This window comes from Aspergillus brasiliensis (assembly GCF_001889945.1).
Source record: "Aspergillus brasiliensis CBS 101740 unplaced genomic scaffold ASPBRscaffold_4, whole genome shotgun sequence".
In the NCBI taxonomy this organism is placed as follows: domain Eukaryota; kingdom Fungi; phylum Ascomycota; class Eurotiomycetes; order Eurotiales; family Aspergillaceae; genus Aspergillus; species Aspergillus brasiliensis.
Window position 1 is genome coordinate 2,659,918 of NW_027137445.1, and position 22,968 is coordinate 2,682,885.

The 22,968-nt window shown below is 50.7% G+C and overlaps 10 protein-coding genes across 10 annotated transcripts; 3 read left to right on the forward strand and 7 right to left on the reverse strand.

Moving 5' to 3' along the window:
- Positions 1-420: 420 nt before the first annotated feature.
- On the reverse strand, positions 421-2,068 carry ASPBRDRAFT_41780 (uncharacterized protein). Its single transcript, XM_067624655.1, has one exon. It carries the CDS (start codon positions 1,747-1,749, stop codon positions 523-525), a length of 1,227 nt encoding a protein of 408 aa, XP_067481243.1. The 5' UTR covers positions 1,750-2,068; the 3' UTR covers positions 421-522.
- A 387-nt stretch (positions 2,069-2,455) lies between these two features.
- Positions 2,456-3,962, forward strand: ASPBRDRAFT_41781 (SGNH/GDSL hydrolase family protein). Its single transcript, XM_067624656.1, has one exon. The coding sequence runs from the start codon at positions 2,796-2,798 to the stop codon at positions 3,636-3,638; it is 843 nt and encodes a 280-aa protein (XP_067481244.1). The 5' UTR covers positions 2,456-2,795; the 3' UTR covers positions 3,639-3,962.
- Positions 3,963-5,424: 1,462 nt separating this feature from the next.
- ASPBRDRAFT_54045 (putative Golgi traffic protein SFT2) lies at positions 5,425-7,013 on the reverse strand (the record flags this gene model as incomplete). Its single annotated transcript, XM_067627162.1, has 4 exons — positions 5,425-5,577; positions 5,921-6,071; positions 6,332-6,452; positions 6,785-7,013. 4 exons carry the CDS (start codon positions 7,011-7,013, stop codon positions 5,425-5,427), a joined length of 654 nt encoding a protein of 217 aa, XP_067481245.1.
- Positions 7,014-11,891: 4,878 nt separating this feature from the next.
- On the reverse strand, positions 11,892-12,377 carry ASPBRDRAFT_526027 (uncharacterized protein). Its single transcript, XM_067626923.1, has one exon. The coding sequence runs from the start codon at positions 12,261-12,263 to the stop codon at positions 11,985-11,987; it is 279 nt and encodes a 92-aa protein (XP_067481246.1). The 5' UTR covers positions 12,264-12,377; the 3' UTR covers positions 11,892-11,984.
- A 393-nt stretch (positions 12,378-12,770) lies between these two features.
- On the reverse strand, positions 12,771-13,621 carry ASPBRDRAFT_526151 (uncharacterized protein). The gene has a single exon (XM_067626925.1). It carries the CDS (start codon positions 13,374-13,376, stop codon positions 12,945-12,947), a length of 432 nt encoding a protein of 143 aa, XP_067481247.1. The 5' UTR covers positions 13,377-13,621; the 3' UTR covers positions 12,771-12,944.
- Positions 13,622-14,466: 845 nt separating this feature from the next.
- ASPBRDRAFT_526038 (basic helix-loop-helix domain-containing protein) lies at positions 14,467-16,693 on the forward strand. The gene has a single exon (XM_067626924.1). It carries the CDS (start codon positions 14,947-14,949, stop codon positions 16,423-16,425), a length of 1,479 nt encoding a protein of 492 aa, XP_067481248.1. The 5' UTR covers positions 14,467-14,946; the 3' UTR covers positions 16,426-16,693.
- Positions 14,746-15,001, reverse strand: ASPBRDRAFT_41788 (uncharacterized protein). The gene has a single exon (XM_067624657.1). The coding sequence runs from the start codon at positions 14,923-14,925 to the stop codon at positions 14,761-14,763; it is 165 nt and encodes a 54-aa protein (XP_067481249.1). The 5' UTR covers positions 14,926-15,001; the 3' UTR covers positions 14,746-14,760.
- A 689-nt stretch (positions 16,694-17,382) lies between the features above and the next one.
- Positions 17,383-19,079, reverse strand: ASPBRDRAFT_41789 (putative mitochondrial 2-oxodicarboxylate carrier protein). Its single transcript, XM_067624658.1, has 5 exons — positions 18,860-19,079; positions 18,791-18,801; positions 18,696-18,725; positions 18,527-18,613; positions 17,383-18,451 (listed from the first exon to the last, which is right to left on the reverse strand). The coding sequence occupies exons 1-5, from the start codon at positions 18,935-18,937 to the stop codon at positions 17,740-17,742; spliced, it is 918 nt and encodes a 305-aa protein (XP_067481250.1). The 5' UTR covers positions 18,938-19,079; the 3' UTR covers positions 17,383-17,739.
- Positions 19,023-20,956, reverse strand: ASPBRDRAFT_526200 (putative GPI anchored protein). Its single transcript, XM_067626926.1, has 3 exons — positions 20,635-20,956; positions 19,913-20,583; positions 19,023-19,846 (listed from the first exon to the last, which is right to left on the reverse strand). Exons 2-3 carry the CDS (start codon positions 20,562-20,564, stop codon positions 19,266-19,268), a joined length of 1,233 nt encoding a protein of 410 aa, XP_067481251.1. The 5' UTR covers positions 20,565-20,583; positions 20,635-20,956; the 3' UTR covers positions 19,023-19,265.
- A 476-nt stretch (positions 20,957-21,432) lies between these two features.
- ASPBRDRAFT_29157 (uncharacterized protein) lies at positions 21,433-22,854 on the forward strand (the record flags this gene model as incomplete). The annotated part of the gene is made up of 5 exons (XM_067622623.1): positions 21,433-21,617; positions 21,682-22,013; positions 22,073-22,413; positions 22,470-22,629; positions 22,694-22,854. The coding sequence occupies 5 exons, from the start codon at positions 21,433-21,435 to the stop codon at positions 22,852-22,854; spliced, it is 1,179 nt and encodes a 392-aa protein (XP_067481252.1).
- Between the last annotated feature and the right edge of the window lie 114 nt (positions 22,855-22,968).

Consider the following 22,968-nt stretch of genomic DNA (forward strand, 5'->3'; position numbering starts at 1 on the left):
CCCCACATGTTCAAGGGAGGTAGTTTCCGTGTTTTTGTGTCTTATTGTTTGGCTGGAGCGTCATACTGCTAGTTGTTTTAGCACTTCCCTAGTGGCATAGGTGGCTATTACTCCGCCATTCAGACAGTTGTGTAGGCTGCGAGATTCCAGCTGTTTGCTTGATAGGACTCGCATTGTTCTCCGTTCCAATGCAAGATCTCAAAATTCTCTACTAGAGACTAGGTGGAGAGTACACTTGCGCTAATGAGTGCTCGAACAGGTGCCAGTGTGAGGTGAACCAACACCCTGAAAAGATGTAATGCATGGGCATTCGTAGAGCACACCTTAGTCTATGAATTGTTGAACAACTCGTATTGGCAATTATTTCTTCGTCCCAATGCTATTACTTATATAGTCTCTGAACCAATTCTGTCTAGGTTTCACTTACTAAGGGATAGGAGGAGAAAAGGAGGGCTTACTTCTTCTAAGGTATATTATTGCTTTTGTGTTGATACATCCTTCGCATACAAATAGAATCAATTGTTAGTACCTGGCTACCACTAGCCTCCTAGCATCAGCTCCTCTCCGAATAATCCCGGGGAAGCGAAGGGTATTCTTCGGATGTGGTATCCTGTTCTCGGGGGGTTCGCGCGGATATCTGAGGACCGCGGTGTCATCAAAGATCGATTGGAGATGCAAGTAATTCAACTCTGGCATCATCGTAGACAGAAGTCTAAAAAAGGGGTCATATCCACCATTGACCTCAATGTACTCGAGTCTTAGATACTCGAGCCGGGTGAGATGATGGAAAAAGGCTAGGAGTGTGGTTTCGGACATTCGCAAGTGGCACAATGTGCACCGCTTCAAGTTCGGAAATTGGCAAGATGCTGCTACCCGATTGAAAAAGTACAGTCCCTCTAGCACTCCGGCGGTCTGTCTTAAGGGGTCATACTCCCACGACAAGTGCAGCTCCTCTAGAGTGGGGGCACACAAATTTAGAAATTCACACAGCGATCGGGTGCTTTCTCGGGCTTCCTCGTAGCCTGGTGGTAACGCGGAATAATCGTCTGGGTGAAGATTAAATTCCCGGATGCTTTGGGCATCAAAATCATATACATAGTGCGCCAAGCTTAGACATATCTTCTTGCACGTTCGGAAGGTCGTCGCCAGCCTGGTTAGATCTGCCGTGCTGCCGCCATATAAAGCCTCTGAAATTTCGCTGATAGGAAAGCTACCATGTCCAACAGGACGGTGGTAAAAGCCGTCTGCAAACGCATCCAATGACAGAATAGGTAGCCCAGTGCTTCGAAGAGCTGACAGGGTGACTCGGAATACCTTAGCCGCGACGTCCCTCTTGACACCTTTTCCATGAACTCTGAGCGTTATCGATAATGGTTCATCGTGCGGTGAGTTATCACGTATGTTTTCAAATCCTTGCACCAGTAACTCAATGATTCTGGGGCGGATGGGAAACAATTCTCCGGTGACTTCACCTTCAATGTTTGGTTGTACTGCAGGTGCATACAAAGTGAGATGCTGAATCCAGAGGCCGAACAGTCCAGGTTTGGTAACGCCAACAAACTGCTCGAGCGGGGCCTCAGCGACTTCCAATTTCTTGGAAAGGAAATGGTTCCGAAATGCAGCATTAGACGATTTGACCGAGATGGTGCGTCCAGTCAAACGCAGAGCGCAGTGATCGTGGAAGTCTAGCCAAGCCACAATCTCCTCGACCAACTCCACCGGAAGGCTTTCAAGAGTCACTAATGCCATGGCTATAAAGTAGGCTGGCGCTATCCACCCTCTGCCGGAGAAAGGAAGGGGGTTCCTAGGAGGAAGGAGGAAGAACCTAGCAGGCCCTTGACGAGATTAAGTATGGTTCTTGAGAAGTTGAACTAGTGACTCTTGGCGGATGGGTGGTAGAGGTTGGTTTGGCGGAGTCATTGACGCTCGGGCCTTGGATATCAAGCTTTTGCCAAACGTGGATTGGCTGGAATGTGAGACATTACTTATCACCATTGACTGGGGGTTTAGATTATAAGATGGGACTGCACGGTCATATGAGGCGTGTGTCGGTTTTAGCCGCTGCCCTACTATCAATTAGTTTGCTGTTAGGCTGTTCCTGGAAGAATTGGTCCGATGGTCCCTGTAGTGACAATGATGTCGTTTTGCTAATTGTGAGGAGTATTCGAGCCATGATACGTTGGCTATATGTGAACCTCGTCGTAGCAGGCCTTAGCGTGGCAAGACCCTCGACTAACGATGCACTAGACAGCCTCGATGTTACCTCAAGGGGATATGATAGGAAAACAGTATCCCAGCATATGCCTCTTTGGTGCCCATGATACTTACTGTCAGATGTCACCCTTTCCTTCTCTTATTTTAGCGTAATTGATTTGTGCGTTAGTACGCCCCAGATTTGGGCAATTCTTTATCAAACGGTAGCAGTGCCTAGTTGTAGCAGTAGTTAGTATATAATGACCGGGCATCACCTGCGCCCGAGGGCGCCGATCTTGATTACGCAGCAACCGCAAGTCCAAAATGTCTGACTTCGTGGGAAGCCGTTCCTGGTGGCTTCCATCACCAGGAAGTCGAGGGTTGTTCTATCTTTACGCGTATCTTGCCGCTCTATACACTCTCACTCCAGTCGTCCACGCTGCTGTCCTGTCGAACCTGGAGCATCCGATCCGCTGTCTCAATTAGCAGATAACCCTCTTTTCCCCTTGGCCACGACCAACGAGGACTCTGAGACGTGGACACAGGCCACGAGTCCTATGCATCTCGGCGACGGAAAGAAGGAACGAGACTTCTTGCAAATGATGGCTTTGATGAACGACGCGAAGAAGACAGAACCAACCTCAACAGACACGATGCAAGATGACAGCACCCTGCGAGTAATGATCGTAGGAGACTCCATGTCCCAAGGAAAAGAAGGGGACTACACGTGGCGATATCGAATCTGGGAGTGGTTCCGGGCGCAAAACATCGCCATCCAGATGGTGGGCCCCTACACGGGGACCGCGCCGTCCGAACCGCAGGCCCACGGGGAGCTCCAGGCCACCCTCGGACAGCCCAAGACCAGCGGCGGGTACGCGCCCGATGTGTCCCCGGACTTTGATCGCCATCATTTCGCCGTGTGGGGCCGCGTGGCTGCCGTCGACAAGGACTTGATCTATGATGTCCTCAGCGCGCATCAAGCCGACCTAATGCTATTGATGCTGGGATTCAACGACATGGCTTGGTTTCAGAGTGATGCGGCGGGCACCCTGGACAGTATCCGTACGCTGGTCATCAATGCCCGCGCGGCCAACCCAAACCTCAAGTTCGCTATCGCCAATGTTCCCCAGCGCAGCTTTATCCCGGGTCGTGAGGATCTTCCCATCAATACCAATATCTATAATGCACTGCTACACAATGCGATTTCAGAGTGGAGTACTGCAGATTCGCCCATTCATCTGGTCGAGTTGCAGGAGAATTACGACTGCGGGCCGAGCGCATGTCCCGCGGGTTATGATGGACTGCATCCGAATGCCGCGGGCGAATTTCAGATCGCTCGCGCGTTCAGTCTTACTTTGGTGAATGGTTTCGGGATTGGGGGGTCTCCATTGACCATTCCTGATCATGTTCCGGAGAGGTCTCACTCGACGTCGTTCAACTTTTGAATGGATGGAGCAAGCAATTCGAACAATTCTCATCGACCCACCCCCATGGATAGAAGAGCTTCACGTACATTACTAAATGGAATAAGGCATCGAAGATAGTACCATGGGAATGGTTTCCCCCTTTCTCGAGTTTCTTATCTTGTTCTCCTAGATAGTAGTAGACCCCATAGGTGTAGAAGGAACAGAGTGCAAGGAGTAGGAGTTAACATCTAGTTACTATGCAGCAGGAGAGGTGCTTGCAAATGAACTACTGGAGTATCCCCCCAGTGTGTAGCTAACCTGTTCAACTAGAATCATTATAGTGTGACTACTAGCCATAACCCATTAGTGAGTACAGTCAAGGTAGATTAATAGGCCTTGCGAAACTCGCTCGCTGCTAATATTGCCCTTCAATGCCTTTTTCTTATCAATTACCGTGTCAGGTATTTGGAACGACTGCTATAGATGCGTTCCTTTATATACAGTATTGTTAATAAGAAGCCTAGCTCAAACCATGTATTATCGTCTCACAAAAATCTTCGAACTCCAGCATAAGTGAAATGTCGGAGGGAATAGCCAAACTAGTATCTCCTATACTGCCTCCAATGCATTTACGCCTTCTTTACATCTATCGAATATCATTTTATCATTGAAGATTTACGAGACTGACCTACGTGCCATCCCTACAGATGAGTTATTTCTCTAATGAGATATTATCTTGAGATACAGTATCGAAGGAAGCGCATAGATCATAAATTGTATTACTTATATATATAGTACTACTGGTAGTAAATCGTCCAAGGAGGAAAACATCACGAATGTCTACTGTCTACCAATGATAAACTACTACTACTTTACTTACAACTACTGTCTACCAGCCGTAAGTATATTGCAACGAAGAACAACTACCAGTGAGATATGAAAGAACAGTTCAAAGCCTTGGAAGCAATACGCCGAATGGATTATAGTAATTATCCAGAGCAACTAGCAGTCATATGTATTATCTAGGTAATTTAAAGCTCCTCTCTCAAGCTAGGGGGTTATTGTCGGGTTACTAGTACTCTGGGGTTGAACTACTACTACTGCTGCAGCAGCTGCTGCAGAGACAAACAGGTAGTAGCGAGTTTATTGATACTACCGTGCTAATACTAGTACGCTGAATGGAAAGTATCAGTGGTCAGAAGTTATTGTCCTCCTCAGAAGTGCCCTTTATATGTGAATGTTGAATATACACATCCAGCAAAACATCTTATGGATTAGAGGATGCTCGGAGCGAGGTGCTTCATTGATGAATACCAACGGACTCTTTGGATTCGGGGAATAGACCGACTATATCGTACTGAGGGCGTGTATTAGTTGATACCGCTCACGCTTTCTGAGAGTTAATTTCCCTGACGAGCCTAATCATCAAGTAAATTGAATACTACAGCACTCAGTATGAAGGAGGGGCATTCCCCGTCGTTGTAGTGGCACTGTACTGGCATAAAATTTCATTCAGAAACCTGCCTTAGAAGCACTACGTTAAGCCCATCTATCTTCTGTGCCATCAAGTTAGACAGCTCCGTGTATATTATACAACCTATATAAAGCTAACTACTGTGACTAATGTATTCGCTGTCTGGTATATGTTTGAGAAAGGAAATAAGGTAAGAGCTGTACAAGCAAGCATATACCGGCCGTTGAGCCCATGTCTATCATGATGACCATGCGATCAAAACAAAAGTATACAACGTATGTGCGCCCCAGAGGGAGGGACAGGGTAGAGCAAGATAGTCCGGTCCCCGGTTGTATCGAGGCTTCAACAGTATCAGCTGGTCATCCACGAAGTGACACGCTGAGCTCCGAATCTTCCCATAAACTGCAGTCCAGTGCTACCCATAGGGAAGTAGCTGACAAGGTACCAGAGCAGGGCAGCCAGCTGAAACACCGACGAGATGAGCGTCAACAGGGTGGAATGAAGCTAGAGGACAGATGATGGTTAGCAACCGGTATCCTCACTGGTGTTCTGGTGTGCACGGGCCCGACTGGGGTCTACAGTAGCGCATGCACATCCAACCTGCTACTGTTGCAGGACGATGTGAGAGATCATATCCACGACCGGGGTGGCGGTGCATTATGATGTCATATCGTCGGCTGAAGGCTCCGAGTGTACGCGCACGACCCCGTATGCAAGATCCTCGACATCGACAGGTTGGTATGCGATCGCAGAGGAGTACGCTCCGATAGTACAGGTATACACAACATGGTCCGGCAGGGAAGATCCTGGGAAATGTAGCTAGAGCCAAACAAACAGGGGTACTTACTCCGATAGCAAAGTACAAAGTCATGGCGATCGAGCCGAAATAGGCTGCCGTAAAGGGCAGACGTGATCCCGAGACCAGATGTTTCGCGTAGACCAGGGGTCCCATGAGGACTGCCCATGATAGGAGAAAGAGTAAGGAACCAACCGACCATCTAGTTCAAGAGGTAAAACCGGTTCGATCAGCCACAGATTCACAAGAAGTTCCTTGGCAAACAGTATGGGTGAGGCGTGATGGAGGGTTCAGCACGGACACTGGAATGTAGTCGGATCGGAGACGCGTGGTGCATAGTCCCCAGCGAGGAGGGCATGACAAGCACTCCATCGCCTCGTGCCTCCTCCCCGGCGGGTGGGCGAAGTAGGGGATGTATCGGGGTTCGATAAGGACCAACGGGGAAAGTGCAGGGCAACTTACAGGATGGCAAATTTGCGGGGTTTAAGCGATAGCACCGGGAATAGGAAAAAGCAAAGAAGGAAGCAGACTGCGGCACCAAGGTTGCATGCGATGAAAATGAGCATCCGATCCCATCGACTTACTGTAAAGGGAATGTATGATTAGCATTAGCCAAAAGTTTAAAGAAGAGGAGGTAGGGCGGCAAGAAGAAAAATAGAAAATGCGTAGAAGCGCAAAAATAATAAAAGAAAGAAGGAACGAAAAAATGGAAAATAGGAAAATTAAAACGGTGCATGACAAAGTATAATTCCATAGGTAGATAAGAGGAGAGTACATCATTCAGCTTTTCCTAGGGCTTCCGTGGAACCCGGACAGACGCAGGAACTGAGTCTCTGTCACCTGGACTAGGCAGTGCAGCAAATCAAGGAAGAAGGCATCTTTTCGGAAAATCGGTCATGCGTTCGGAGCACTTACAGGCAAAGAAAGTATCTTCCTCCTCTCGGCGACTTGCGGCGGGTAGGGGAGCTCCTGGAGCTTCATGAGTGGGCAGTTGCAAATAGCCCTCCCCTTGACCAAATGGATTCCAAGACTGTAACCGTGAGAGGATTGGCGTATTCGACGAGTTGGTGCGGGCGGGGAGATCTGGGTCTCGTCGCGACCAACCCAGGGAGTTGACCGAATCGCGGAATGAATTGGAAGCCATGATTGCTATTCGCTTCTGTGCCGGGCCTAGTTACACCCTGATGGAAGAGGGGCAGGGCGAATGGAATGAAAGCCAGAGATCTGCCCTCGGACAATGTTGCTACCGGGGTTGGTATACAGTGCCAGTCGACCACTGGAAGAGCGATACTGCGGTGACAAGGTGAGAAAGGGTCTGCAGGGACTATGCACGACGGAAACCAATATGTGCGTGCAGATGATCTGCAGATATCAATGATGGAGGGGGGGTGGAAAGACGACGAAGAGAGAGAAACAGGCGGTGATAGGATCGAACTAGAGCGGGCCAGATGACTGTTGCGCAACCGGACTAGACTCCCGAGGAGCTTGGGCACGGGACAAACCTAGCGTCCGCTAATAGAAACTTCGGACGTTGGTGGTCCACTGGTGTCTTCTCAGAGTGAAGCTGATAAGCTTGTGATCGCCCTCTTTCCCGATTCGTAAAAGTCGTGTTATCGATAGTAACCTCTCACCAAAGGGGACTCCGCCTCTTGAAGGTAGTCGGCCTATTCTTAGAGGAGGAAATTGCGAGTGCTCCTAGCAGTAGCGTAGACTGAAACAGTATCTCCGAACGGCCGATGTAACAGTTCTAATAACCCAGTGTGTCCCACGAGCAGTCAATCGGTGGTTTAGTCTCCCACCCTGGCGCAAGGAATGCACAGATCGAAAGGCCAATTACCCAGCCGGGAGAGGAGCTGCGCCGACCGGAGAATGAGAGGGAGGGTGGAGGAAGCTGCAAGATGATGACGATGACGATGACGATAATGGGGGTTGAGAGAGAGCGAGGATGGTAGCTGGCGTAACGCTGGGGCCACCCGAATTTCAAGACAGAGATCGGCTCTACACAGGCTGCAAGATTAGCCAGTCGTCATCTGACTTGGGAAGGATAGAAGGAGGAGGTCGAGCAAAAGACGAGAGGGGAAGCCAAAGGAGGGGGGGTTGTGTGGGTGTGGGTGTGTGGGCGGGCGTTGAGCAGGTGGTCGCGATGAGTGTTAGGAGTAGGCAGGCAGAACAAGGCACGTAGCCAGAACACCACCATGGGGAAAGGGTCGAATACGGTCACATACCAAAGCTCGCTGGAACGAATATCTCACAGACGCCAAAGAGTGATCAACTGGTGGTGGTGGTCAACAATGGGGAGTCTCTTTACCCATAGATGTCGCGATAATTATCGGGGATGATTGCTTTCCAGCGCCAGCACCGCCCATAATCGCCGTCGCAGGTTGGAATGGGAGTTCGTCCCTTTCCTGCAAAGCTGGGGTGGGCTACCCCAGCAGCCAATCAGTGGCCTCATATACAGAGACGGTGTCCCGGTGACGGACCTAAACCCAAAACGAGCTGGTGACCCCAGCTGAGCAGTCGCTCCACCAATCACTGCTTGAAATAGCGCCATGGCAGGCAGGCTCGATACAATCTATTGGCTGGTTTGAGACCATGGGAGAGTTTGACCACACCGCCCATGGGGTTATAAAACAGTTTGGCGCCTGTTCCGCTGACCAGCTCGGTCCCTTACCATACCGAAACATACTTACATCCCATTAGTCTCTAGTAGTAGTAACTAACTACTGAGTAGTACCAGTGTTTCTACCTACTGGCTTGGTACATCTCGTCGCCTAGGTCAAGACGGTGCCCACCCACTACTACATGACTAGTCACCCGTAGTTGGTGCCTATCTCCAAGAGAAACCAAAAAACCTGTTCAGGATTGTGAAGGTGCGTTGCTCCCTCATGGTTGGCTTCTCTGCTCGTCAAATGAGAAGCCGAGGAGCTGTGGTTAGACAAGTGGCGCCCTGGAACCCCTTCCGGCTGGCTTCTTTCCTAGTCCAGTCGATCCTGGTTAGAGCAGCCGGGGATGCAGAAGCCTACTTGGACCTCAGTACAATTCCCTATCCATGGTGAGTCTGCATTAGAATGCTTATCACGGTCGATAGCTTCTTAGTTGGGTTGCATCAGGCAACTCCATGGAGAGACATGTTACGTACATTCGCTGCGTACATCTGACTAAAGTCAAAAAACCAGAAGCGAATGATTTACCTTTGCTCACTTCCGTAGATCTTCAGTATGCGAGCTTTTGTCTTTCTCAGGCGGTAACAAACTAGCGTCGAGTTCAAACGGAAAGGTGTTGCGAGCCGGATAAATGACTTCCCCAGGATCTGATTGTTCCCTGATGCTGCGATGGTGGAATTCCGCAGCTCGAATTGCAATTCATGGTTATATCGCCCCCTCTACCTCTGCTATTGAAATTTGAATTCCTGGACGGGTACTAGGAAGCTGTTCTGAGACCATTAGCGTCACAAATTACTGGGAGAATAATGACTTTCCCGCCGGCATATCATACGCAGCTAATAGCTACTGCATCCCAATAGCACCTGCACGTACAAGAGGATCGGCGGCAAAGCATGGGGGCCGACCAGCTCTTGCCATCGCCAACCATCAGATACCTACGTACTCCGTAGTGAGAACTCCTTGCAGTAACCGTGGATATCAGCCATGCCCTCCGAACCTTGACGGGACGGGACGGGCACGATTTGCGGGAACCAATGCTATTCCTTCATTAGGCTTCCACTTCTGGTGCAAGTACCGGCTTATCTGCGATTCCGCATTCGGCAGAATCAACCGGAACTTGTGGTCTGATACCGGTCATCCATTAGCATCATTCCACCAGCAGCTGTATGTACGATGGTGTCATCGTTGGGAATGGCGGCGCCGGGTAGCATACCACATTATCGTCCGTTGGGGGAAGTCTACATAACGACCAGTGCAGGAATTCAGGTCAGTGGGCGCGCTCCATGGTGTAGCTGGTCGGATAGCGACATACCACCTATCGTGTCTGCGGCACTTCGAACCAGGGTTGACAGGCTAATCTCTGCTGGTGGCTGCATTTGGTCTATCAAGGCTCTCCGATTGATTTGATGCTGCAAGGTGATTGGCAATTTGCTTTGACAGCATTCCAGACGCAGCTCAATTGTTTTCCCACTCGCCGGATCATAAGGCTCTCCACATTCCTGGTGGCTTGTATTTCAAATCATCTAGCATGAAAAAGTCAAAAAGCAAATGATGGAATGAACGCCATTGATCTCGTCGCGACGCGCGGTGAAGCATAGATAATTGCATTCTATGAAGACTGCCCGGAATAACGGGAGAAGAATGAAGCTATTATCCCTAGAGCAGGAAAAAGGAGAAAACAATAGGAAATTAAACCAGCGCCTGCGCTTGGGACGCCGTCGCATCGCACCAACCCCACCCCATAGTTCCAATTCAAAGCCTATCAGATAGCACAAGCCGACGCACTCTTGCTCGGGAGGCGACAGGCTGCACGGTGTCACGGACCGCCTTCTGTGTCAGCCCCAACCTGGAGACGCTCGGACGCCGAGGTGTCTCTTCTGGAAGCCTGACTGCTTCCTCCTAAGGTTCCCAAGGAGGCGGTTCCATGCTCATCTTCGTACTCGACATGAACGTGCACAAATGAGATGAGAAGGAGGGTCTCGACACGCGAAGGAAGCCGACCGTCCTAGCCTGACGATACCGTATCCCGGGCAGGTGCCCGGATGGGTGTCTCTCTCTCTAAGATCATGGTGGTTGTCTACCTCCTAGATACGAGCGGTATGTTTGCCTGGAGCTAAACCTAGTGCGATGGACATCGTATTGTGTTCCATGGTAAAAGCGGTGTTGTGTGCCGCTCCTTGGTCCTATTAGCGTGCAGCGATCCTGAAAATGATCATCCAGAAACCTTGGTAGTAGTAGAAGTGATGGCAGAGGTAAATGGCACTGATATCGAAGTCGCTGAATAGGAGATCGTTTCCCTCAGCTTCCTTTCCACATGGTACGCCACGATCATTCATCCATCCCTTCCCCGATACCCGCCATGAAGCCCTCCGGCGGAGAGCCCGGAGAAATACTGATAAAAAAAAAAATAAAAATACAAATATAATAAAACCATTGTTACCGAAAATCATGTCTGAAACATCCTAACCATCCTTAGGAACCCCTCAGTACATAAAAAAGTAAATTATGATGTCATCGTTCCTATTTCAAAATTAAAATTGGAAAAAAACAAAACCATGATTTTTCAAATCTCACGCTCCATGGTCATTAGTCCGCCCATCAGGGTGAATGATCTGGTATGCTTGGGGCTTGCCCAGCCTGGCATCTGATACATTCCCGGGTGGGTTCCTAAAATCGAGGGTAAGGAAGTATAGTAGGTTGGCTGCTCCTATAGTAGGCGTCGGGTTGTAAGTCCGACGGCGATAATGATTGATTTCTTAGCGCCCTTTTTGTTTTCAATACGACGGAAGTATATGGCGCAACGAGATACTTTGTAATAGGTAGCAACCAACCACAAGCCAACTTGGGATAAGATGAGTGATAATAAACCGGATAACTAACAATCTGGCCATGGGGATAACACCCCTCCCCTCCCCAAAGGCTGACCTCGAGTGAGTCATTGAAGTCTCTTTTTCTCTTTTAGTTATTTTCCAACCTGGCAAAAAAGGAACAGGTGACAAATATAGTAGTACCTGGATGCTCATGGGATTGCGAGGGTCGTTATCCTCCCCCATCCGGACGGTGCTACCCTCCTTGATGGATGCTTTCTGACCGTCTCTACTACACCCCCTCCTACCCACCAACCACACGCCCCCTTCCTTCTGCTGGTTGTATTGGTCTGTTGTCCTGCTCGTCGCAACATCCCCCTCCATCTTCACATACTTAGCTTCCACGCCTTAGCTTCATCGCCACCAAGTCTTGCCTTTCCCTTCCCTCCTTTTCATTAATTAATAAAATTGTATCCATTCTTCTTGTAATTTTGTTTGCCCGCTATTTTAGTGTCGCTTCCCATTTCTGATTGAATATTCCCTTTTTACCTTTTCCGTCTGTAAAATGATATTAATTTAATTTCATCACCCTTTACTCCAAAGCTGAAGAACCGGTTTACGCATGTAATCCCCGTAGATGCTTTGTTAAGCCTCGTCGATTGAGGATCGACGCCCTGCATGACCTTGACCGTGATATATCAAATGAGAGGCTGTGAAGAACGCCGCGGGAGTCTTTTTAAAGTCCCTCTCATCCCCTCGTCTCGTCAAGCCTGGGTGGTTTTTTCCGTTTGATCTTATCTGGAATACTACTACTACTACTACAATACCTATCACCCCATCTACCGCCTTGAATCTTGGAATCCCGTCGACAGAAGCTGGGACTTCTTCATTTGACCATTGTTGCGTCGCCCGGCTGCGCCGCATTGACTTTCCCGCGAATTGCCTGTTTACGGTCACCGTCGCTCAAGGGTGGTTCCCAGTAACTCGATAGTACAGTGTCTCTGATTGCGACATCTCACACCCAACAGGGCGCAAGTAAGTAATCTCAGCTAAATACCTATCGTTTCCTTTGCCCCGGTCCCCTTCCATACACCTTTTACATATAAGCCCCTCCTGCCGCTGAGATAAGGCGGCTGGCTTCATAAGCGCTTTCATTGTTACTCCCTTCTCTTATTTGCTTTTTTTCACTTCTGCCTGGTCTTTGGACACTTTGAGCCTCACATCTTCCTGTGTCTCTTCCTCTTCTCTTCCTCTTCATCATTTACTCCCGTGGAGACATCCCTTCCTACTATCACTCTGTGTGTATATGACTGTTGCACCATCGACTGCACTAAAATAAATGACTAATACTTATACTTCGTCTGCAGGACAGTGAAGAAAGATCGCTCATACTTGACCTTGGAACAACTACACCTAGTAAGTAAGCTTTTCTATTGTTTCGCAGAGCGTCCTCGATTGCTTTTGTCTCTTTTGCCCTGCAACATGTCGCTTTAAAGCCTGGTCGCACTGGGGACCGGGAGGTCGCGCTTGGGAAAGATGCAAGCAAGCCTGAACACACTCAACATCCGATGACGGAGGAAGCAAAGCGCGAAGGAGGGGTACAGGTTACTCCTCACTCCTCCAGGATGTGATATCCGGCAGAGATATTGCCGGGGTTGGCATGCCTTCCACCGAGTTGTTCTCCAGAACGAGCAACAACCGAAGGTTGCAGGACAGCGCCGTTGGGCTCCAACCCCTGCATGCTTTCTCGGCGGGGGGAGAGCCATACCCCCTGATCGCGGGTCGAAGGTCGAACAGTTCGCGGGAAGTCAGCAAGCAGGCGCCTATGAGATGCTCCAATTTGCTCCGACATCCCCAAGGGGTTGAGTTACCGCGGGGCAACCTTGGAAGGCTCATTCTTGTCTCACGGACCCCGAGTCGGAGAGCGCTTCCCGGTTGGACTAAAGCGGGGAGGCGGTAATCGGCGAGAAAAAACAAAAGAGGGGAGAGGGGAGAGGGGAGAGGGGAGAGAGGGAGGAGAGGGAAGAGCAGAGACATTTTGCATCATCACCAAGATTATCGTCACACACACGCACAGTCACATACACCATGCCGATGTCTCGCTCAACAAGCAGGGGAACCACGGGGAGGCCGAGAGGGATCGCAAGCGGGTGGCAGATTTCCGGGGCAAATCGATTGGCATCTCCACATTTTCTGTCTCTCTGCCACGCCCGCATACTGCCCCGGCTGACCGCCTACCCGGGCAGTCCCACCGCCCTCTGGTTTGCCTCTCTTTCCCTCTTTGCCCCCCCACGGTGCCTGTTTCACTTTCAGCCCATCAAGAGCGATTAATCCAATCCAACTCTCGCCTCCTCCACTCCGTTCCCCTCTTCCATCCCATCTTCCCATCATTCGGTCGCTTTATACCCCAGACCGTCTCGCATCCTCGAAACAGTAAATTCTCCAGCAAGCGCGCTTTCCACCATCCCAACTCCACCCCCCCCGGTGTGCAAACTGCAAAGTGCAATACACTACTCCATCTCATCTTGTCCGTTCCCGTGGATCTTCCTCCTCTCTCACTGACCGGCACCGACTGCTCTTATCGCTTCCCTTTTCCCTTCCCCTTCTGCCCTTTTCCCCTCCCCCATTGTTCCAGCCCATCGCCCTCCGCGGCCCCAACTGGCCGCCGGATTTCTGTCTCTTTCTGTCTCCCCTTTATTTTGCCTCGCTTATGGCCACGCAATTCCGTTTCCTTCTTTGACCTCGTTTTCCTTCTTACCTCTTTTTTCTTTTTTTCCAGCTGCTACTTTTCCACTTTCCCCCGGTCGCTTACCACAGAACTCTTTGCGCAGTCGGGTTTCCCTCCTGTGCGGTTCACGATCAACGAGGCAGCCTATTGGGTTTCGGACTCCGCCCACGATAGTAGCATTTTCCGAGGCGTCCGCTTTCGAATCTTACCTTTTCCACCACAACTTCGCCCACCGCGACCAGTCAAATCCGATCGCGAACTACCCCCTCGCATTCGCCTTGAACCCCATCCCGGGTTCAGCACCAATCGTATCATCGCCTCATTCAGGAACTGTCTACCGCGCAGTTTCTTGCTCGTCAAGCAGACATTTCCACTCTTCTGGTTGGTAACTCCGTACCTTCCCTGTTTTGTGGTGGTCTGAGCCACCTCCTGTCTCTCTCTCTCTCTCTCTCTCTCTCTCTCCTCCCTGAATAAGGTCGTGGCTCATTCTACTGTCGCTTTCCCTGTCTGTTTGATTGAGCGCTAATAGGCTCTTGTCCGATCTGTCAGATTTTCCTCCTCGCCACCCTCGCAACTTGCCCGAACTCGTTGATGAGTCTAACTCACCGCTTCTATTACCGGACCTCTTGACGATTTTGCGAAGAGGCAAACCTTCATATTTGGGGCATTTCACGCTCCAACTTGAGCCTAGGGTCAACTGTGCTTGAACCCTCTAGTCCCACAAGCATCGCCGAGTTTGATTTTGAACTGTAAGACTCCCCTGGAAGACGCAGTCGGCTTTCTACTCGAGTGCTTGCTCAGACTGGCCGTAAAACTGCGGAAGCGAGCAATTTCATCAAGAACGAACCTGACCAACATAGCAGTGACCAGTATATTTCCATGATGTCACAGTCGAACTATATGTCCAATCAGTTTGGTAACCCCAACGAAGGGGTTGACCCGTCGGAGCTTAGTATGCAGAACGGTGGTTTCATGTCCTACCCATTCACGTCGCAGCAGAACTTCAACTTTGGAAATTCAGGTATCGATACGGATGAATTGTTGGACCTGGAAATCAGCGGACAGAATGGCATGCAGCAGAACTTCCTCCAGGACCAGCATTCGGGTGCCGGGATTTCCATGAGTCATCCGGGGCAGATGTCTCAGATGTATTCCAACACGCCGGATGGAGCTCCTATGAACAGCCCGTTCATGCACAGCTTCAACTATGACCATTTCCGAACCATGAACCAATCTGGCCAACCTGGCTCCCATCTGCAGGGTGGATCTCAGTTCGAACAGAGTTATCTGGCTTCCAAAGGCCGCCCAAGTTTACAGGCCGTAGACCGCGCCTCACTTGACGCGCGCAGTCCGATGACTCCGAAGACCCCAGCCCTTGGTGCATTGACCCTGGGAACCCCAGAATCCGGAAGTTTTCCTACACAGCCCATCCGGACTGGCCTTCAGCACCGCCACCAGAAGACTCTGTCCAACCAATGGGATGGTACGCCAGGAAGTGCGCATTCTTTTGTGGAGTCTCCTATTTCCTCTCCCGGTCACCCTCATCACGCCGGAATCTCGGAGATCCTCAAGTCGGGTAAACATGCTTCCTTGCCGGCCAAGGTTGATACGCATATGCCAGGTAGTGCCCAGGACCTTGAATCCCAAGAGGCCAAGCGACGCCGTCGGCGAGCCTCCCATAACCTGGTCGAGCGCCGGCGACGGGACAACATCAACGAGCGCATCCAGGATCTTTCCCACCTTGTTCCCCAGCATCGCTTGGAGGATGACAAAGTCCGGAAACAGCTTGTCAATAACACAGCAATGTCTGCCACTGGAGCTACCCCCAATGCCGCGACGTCTTTGCTGGCTGGAGGCAATGGTCGCCGGGCCACTGCGGGTAACATTACGATGGGTTTGCCCATCGAGGAGAAGGAGAAGGGCCCGAACAAGGGCGACATCCTGAACGGTGCCGTGGGCTGGATGCGTGACCTAATGTGGGCCCTACATGTCAAGCTCCAGCAGGAATCAGAGCTAGCTGAATTGATCAGCAGCTTGGGTGGGACTTGGCCGTTCGAGCAGACCGAGGAAGAGAAACGGATGAGAACGGAGATCCTCGATGCCTTGGAGAAGAACGACCCTAGTTCGTTCACTTATAGCAGGGCTCCCGGGAGCGGGCTGCGGGTACCGAAACATACGAACATGGCAGGGGACTCTGTGGCTGGCAATGGGGCCTTGAGCCCCCAGAGTCTGAGCCCCCCGTTCAACGGTGGCGGCAGTACCAACGGCGCCTCCGGGCAGGCTCAGTACTGGAGCAGTTCGGGTCACGCGGGCATGAGCTTCAAGGAGGAAGACGAGTATGCAATGGAGATGAACTAGCCACATCTCCGCTTACCATCGCTCGAGCTCTCATTTCTTCGGAACGAACGCATGTCATGAGCTATTGCATACAAGGGCGTCAAACGGACGGGTAGTTGACCGGCGTATACGGAAGCCTTGATCATATCATGGAGGCTAATGGGCCAGTTGCACTTTCATTTCGTCATTTGTTTGATATTTCTCGCGTGCGGTTCTCGTTATGCTTGCCTGGGATTGACTGTTTCGGTTTTATTATTATCTTTTTATTTTTTTCTTTTTATTCATTGCTTAATTTCTTGGTGGGACTTTTCTTGTCGTGTCGAGTGTCTCTGCGTGCTTGTCTGGTTTCGACTTTTAGCTAGCTGTCTTGGGTTGCACATTGTTCGTGGTTCTTTTTTCGCATAATGGTGAGCAAGGTCGGAACACGACATGTCTTGCGTCATTTGGCTTCTTTCCCTTTTACATCGATACCCTTTTCCCATTGTCCCGGTTTCACAGTTTCCAACTCATTTCTCGAATCCTTAATATCCTTTTGGCTATTTTGACCCCATTTCGGATGTCATTTACGGCTGCTATTTATTCTCGTGTTAATTTACATAGCCTGATTCATCGATACAGTGGTGCATTCGGTGCATGCAACTTTGATCTCTACTCATTGCTCGTTCTCCTATACATTATCCTGGAAGTCGCCGCAATCATCGCCGGAAGCCTAAGCCGTAGTAAATGGATCAACACGTGTTCTGCACGCTATTCGAACAGGCACATGGAGTGTTCTAGACCTTCTTCCCTGAGGCACGAACCAGCAAATGATCGTAGTTTACGGGCTGATGCTCTGTCGTAGCGCCCGCCCCATCATGCAGTTCCTCCCGGACGATGATTGCCCCAGAGACTACTGTAGGTACCAATGAATCCTGGTGAGACCGGGATTGGATCCATGGGATGATGGGTCCATGCATACATACAGACAGACATGTCACATGCGTTTCAACTTTCTTATCTTTATTTCTTATCTTACTTGCTTATTTTCTTGCTGTGCATACGGTAATCCACTTTTATCATGCAATACATACATACATAATACATGAAAAGGACAATCTAGTAGTCTCCATGATATGCCATAAGGATTTGTAGTCAGTACTTACTATCGAATAAGCAGAAATTGGTAAACAAGGGGGAATACTTTAAATTTGACATGAAACGAACATCAACAGCCCCTTCACCATCTCTCTTTTTCTCTTTCTCTCTGTCCCATCTATTTCCATTTCTATCTCTAGTAGTAGAAATATAGAACTAAACACGAAAGATATCGTAAAGGAAAGAAGAAGAAGAAAGGGTTTACTCGCCCCTCATATTTCTAAAGAAGTCCATGACACCCGTAAACACAACCAGAAGGATACCACCACCCGGACCCAACCTCAGCACCTTGGGCAAGAATCCCTTGTACAAAGCGGCGAAACCTTCCTCCTTCATGACAGTTCCGACAGCCGGCCAGGCCCAGTTGTACTTGGGCACTTGACCAGGGACCTTGGGGGAGTTCTGAATGCGCGACTTGACGACATCCATGGGCGTGTTGAGAATAGTACCCGCCGTACCACCAATCGTACCCGCGATCAAATCATTCCGTGTCTGCTGGCTCTTGTTGCCTGGTTCCGCGGCGGGGAGCTGTGCGCGCACCTGGAAGATACAGCCGAAGTAACCCGAGTTCCAGAGGATGTGGCGCCACAGGGTGGACTCCAGTCCGTTGTACAGAGCGAGGGGGCCCTCCGCGGCGACGATCTTCTTCACCACGTCCAACATGCCGTTGTATTTGCCGGCCGAGGCACGGTCCTGGAGACGGATCTTGACGAGCTCGAAGGGGACGACGACGAAGGACTCGGTCGCTCCGGCGGTCGCGCCGGTCAGGATGGCGAGCGATTGCGTCTGCTTCTCGGCGCCGAAGAGGTTGCGGTAGAAGGCGCCCCAGCTGTCGTTGGCGGCGAACTTGGTCGCACGCTTGGGCGCTTCCATTAGAATGGGGGCGGAGATACCGCGGTACAGACGGGAGAATCTGTCATGGGAGGAAAAGAGTGGGTTAGTTTGTCTGTGGGGGAGGTGGGGAGGGGGGAAAAGGCAATTGACGTACCCCTCGTTCTTGACGATCTTGCGCAGACAGTCGAACATGCCATTGTAGTATTCTTCACCGGCGACCGCGGTGCCCTTCTGGAGTTGACTGTGAAGGTGGGTTGGGAGTTAGTGGGCGGAAGTGGATTGATTGATTGCAATTGGGAAGAGATAAGAGAGGTAGAGCTTACACTCGGGTCTTGACCACATCCAAGGGGTACCTGGGGGGGAGGACATTAGTATTTGGCTGGTCGGAATGTGTCGATTGAGGGTGGGAATTGCGCACATAACCAGAATCTATTGCAGAGTTAGTCGCGTGCTCGGTGAACATTCAACGGAATCACACCATACGTACCTCGGACACACCGGCGACGGCACCGGCAATGAATTGGTAGCCGAAGGGCAAAGGCTTCTGGGCGTCGTTGTTCGACATGGTGCTGAATTGGCCGGAATCAGGCGTGTAGACGAAACAACAGACAGGAAAACGAGTCGGGAGAGGAGGAGAAGAAAAAGAAGAAGAAGAAGAAGAAGAAAGAGGGAAGAAGTGATGGAGAATGAGATTATCGAGGGAGGAGGCCGCAGTCGGAGAGGGTCGGGGACTCACCGGGACGTCGCCCGATCGGGTAAACCACCGCCCCACGTGCCGCCCCACGGGGCTTTTTGACGCTTACTTATACCTGCCACCGCATTCATCGCTTCTTCATGATCTTCATTATCATTGCTATGCATGCGCTCATAATCTACATGTCAAGTCATTTTTATCATAACACCAGGGCCGCCAGCATGCCCATGCCCACCATACCCCACTGCTGCCGCAATTTATCACTCCCACTCGTGGCCTGCTCCTTGGCCACGGTCTCCGTCGCCGTTGACACTGCCGTACAGCTGGATCCGCACTGATATCCCGACGGACAACAACCTCCCCCGACGGATTCGGCACAGCTGAACCAGCCAGTTGCACATCGTCCAGGCGAGCTCGTTGTTGTTGTTGATGTCGTTGACGCTGTTGTCGTGGCCACTGGGACTACGATCGTTACTCCATCGCTGGTAAAGGTCGTCGAGGGCGTTGCTGGGCAGGATGTTGTGTCGCAATCGCGGCCGGTTCGGCAGCATCCTCCATGGTAGACTGCAGAGCAGGCGTAGAACCCGGTTGGGCATACCGATGCAGTACTGGTAGTCGTGGATGTCTCCGAGTTCGTCGCGGTAGATACAGTGGTAGGTCGGGAAGGAGGCACCAGATCGCCCGTCGTTTGTGTTGCAGTGGTTTTAGCGATGGTGTGTGTGGACGTCGATAGCATGACGGTCGAGCTTACTGTCACCGTGATCGTGAAGACGCGCATGCCTGAATTGTTAGCCTCAACAGCGACACAAAGCAGGGGGTTTTCCCCAAATAGTGCAGGCTACTTACATCCTCCGGTGACACATTCATACCCGGGGATACAGCATCCGCCACCCAGAGAGGACGAACAACTGGAGTATCCGTTCTGGCACGATCCAATTGTTCCCGAGCAAGTCTCCCCCTTGGGACAACAGCCTACATCCCCAGATCCGGTATCATTGACCAGAACGCACGTATCGCCCGTACTGCAACAGCTTTCAGGTCGATCGATGGATGAGCATCCGTTGGTGCCGGAAGGACATTTGAAATCTCGCCGAAGAAGCGGTGAGAAATGCTCACTCCACCCGCGCCTTTCGACCTCAAGGTCGCTCGGGTAGGAGGGTCGAAAGGGATACGAACGAGGTTGAAAATCGACCTTCTCGGTTGTATCAAGGCTATAAGGCTGTGATTGCGATAACGAATTAGAGGTGTCTGATGTGTTGCCTGCTGTATAGGCTTCATCGAACAGCCAGTAGTCGAGGAAGAACTTCTCGCCCTCATCGTCAGTCATTTTATGGACTCCGCGAACAGGCTTCTGAGATAGGTATGATTCAATAAGGGCATTGTGCTGGATAATTGACACTGCATCCTGGGAGTCGTTAGGAATAGAGACATTGCTTGCGGAGGCTCGTCCTGCAATTGATGGCCCCAGGATGCAGGCCAGCAGAGGTATTGACAACATGAGGCCGCTTTTCCTAGAACTGAGCTCAAATTAGCGTAGGAAATATCGGCAGCAAAGAAGTTGCACATACATAAGTAGTACTCGTATATACTATGGTCACCACGGACAGGACTATGCAACACAAACTGCCCGAAGGGACGTTATCGGAAGAGCTCCGTGATAAGTCGACCGACAAGGTGACAGAAGGAAAACGACCGGGATCAACTGCAGATCATACCGGCACTAAATACACAAAGCACTAAGCATGAAACTAACAGTCGGGGGGCAACCGACTCGACTCTCTGCCCAAAGTCTGTGTGGCTGGGAAAGAAGTGGGAACAATTAACAAGGCGACGGGGAGGCCTCCACCGGTCCCGATCGGGAAATAATGCCAATAAGCCTGAAAATGGATACCTGATTGTGCCGGCAGTATATATAGTCACACCGCTTTGCGTCATGGCGGTGGGCTCCGTTCCATGGAAATCAACAGTGGAGGGAGAGAGACACTCGGCCTTCAATCCATCTGACAGCTGTCTGTCCACGGATCAGGATATCATTGGATAGTGGAGAATGTGACTGTTGGAAATTGGGGAATGCAACTGTTGGTCGAACTAACTATAGAAAGGGAGGAGGAGGAGGGCTGAGAAGGTGCGCGGGTAATGGCGAGCAATATAGATCCAACATAACCCAAGCTACTCCATGCACAGCGCCATCTACTGGCGTCCCGATTAGTGAGAGGGCGCTTGCTGCTCACAATGGCAGGGATTGCTACCCCCCATCTCAACCCAGAAATGGTTCTTTTAACGCTGGCTGTCCCTCCTCGAACTCCCTCGACTTTTTTTTCACTTTTCATCTTCTCTCATCATCATCATCTCCCTCAATCTCCATCATGGAAGATTCATCGTTTGAATACCCCAGCGACATTCTCTACACCCAGGAGCCTCTCTCGGGATACAAGTTTGGTGGATACCATCCCGTCCGCATCGGCGATACTTTCAAAGATAACCGCTACACTATACATCACAAGCTCGGGTGGGGAGGTTTCTCCACCGTCTGGCTTGCCCATGACAATCTGTGCGCCACGAATGCCCTCTTTGTCACGAAATCACATGAATAAACACTGATAACTTAATGAAAGGCGAAACCGTTGGGTCTCATTGAAGATCAAGACGGCAGACACTTCGTACAGTTCTCAAGAACTCCCAAACCTCCAGCAGCTGGAGAAGATCGCCGCCCCGGACGATCTTTCGTCCAGGTACATCCTCCACTTGCTGGACGCTTTCATCCAACCCGGGCCCAACGGCATCCACCAATGCCTTGTGTTCGAGCTGATTGGACCTACCATCGATCGCATCATCACTGACTACCGTGAGCTTTCGGATTCCCTCGATCCACAGACCATTCTTCGCTTGTCGAGGCAGCTGCTCAAGGCTATCGAATTGGTCCATAATGCGGGGGTGGGGCAGATAGGTAAGCTTCACTGAGCCTTTGTTATTCTACCGCAAGCAATCTTTGCTAAGTGAGACCAGACATCAGCGGCAGAAATATCGTCTTCAGCGGTAGGAATCTGGCCTATGCATCGGAGAAGATCATCTTTGCGGTCTTTGGCTCGCCCGAGCATGAACCAGTGACCCACCTAGATGGTACTCCGCTGCACAAGGGCTTCCCAGCGGCTCTGTTCGGACCGGTGAGTTGGGAGGATTGGCTAGAGGAGTTTGCTGAGGAGCTGCGCATCTTCGATCTTGGAGAAGGCTTTGCGCAGGAAGAGAAGTCGAGGATGCTCGCGCAACCGGGACCTGCGCGAGCTCCGGAGTTGATCTTCACCGGAAGGTCTGATCACAGGACTGACCTGTGGCATACTGGCTGCATGGTATGTGGATTCGCCCAAAACAAAGATCTCCGAAACATACTCATTGAATACTGCAGTTATTCTTCTTCGTGTTCGGGACATACCCTTTTGACTCCGATGTAGAAGACATGGTGGTGGTCGAGCAGATGATTGACCTTCTGGGGGATTTACCTCAGGAATGGCAATCTAGCTGGGACCGTATGCGAGCGGAAGCTGGAGATATGATGGATTTCCAAGGTGAGTTGACGTCATCTTGTTTATGCTGCCTTTTTCCCACGGTTCATCAGCTGATTCCAGTTAGGTGATGAGGTATTCAGTCTGGAGGACCGCTTCGACAAGGAAGTGGCTGAGCCAGAGCTTGCTCCTCTTATACCGATCATCCGAGCACTGCTGGAATTTCGGCCTTCGGAGCGCATTACAGCTCCGCAAGCGCTTAGTCTCCTGGGAACTCAGGGACAATGAACGAAGTCATGAATTCGCGTTAGCTAGTCGATTTAGCATCTGAGGTAGAGAGGAGAATATATATATGTTCAGAAGAATATACAGCGATGGAATAGAAAAAGGGCCAAAAAGAGC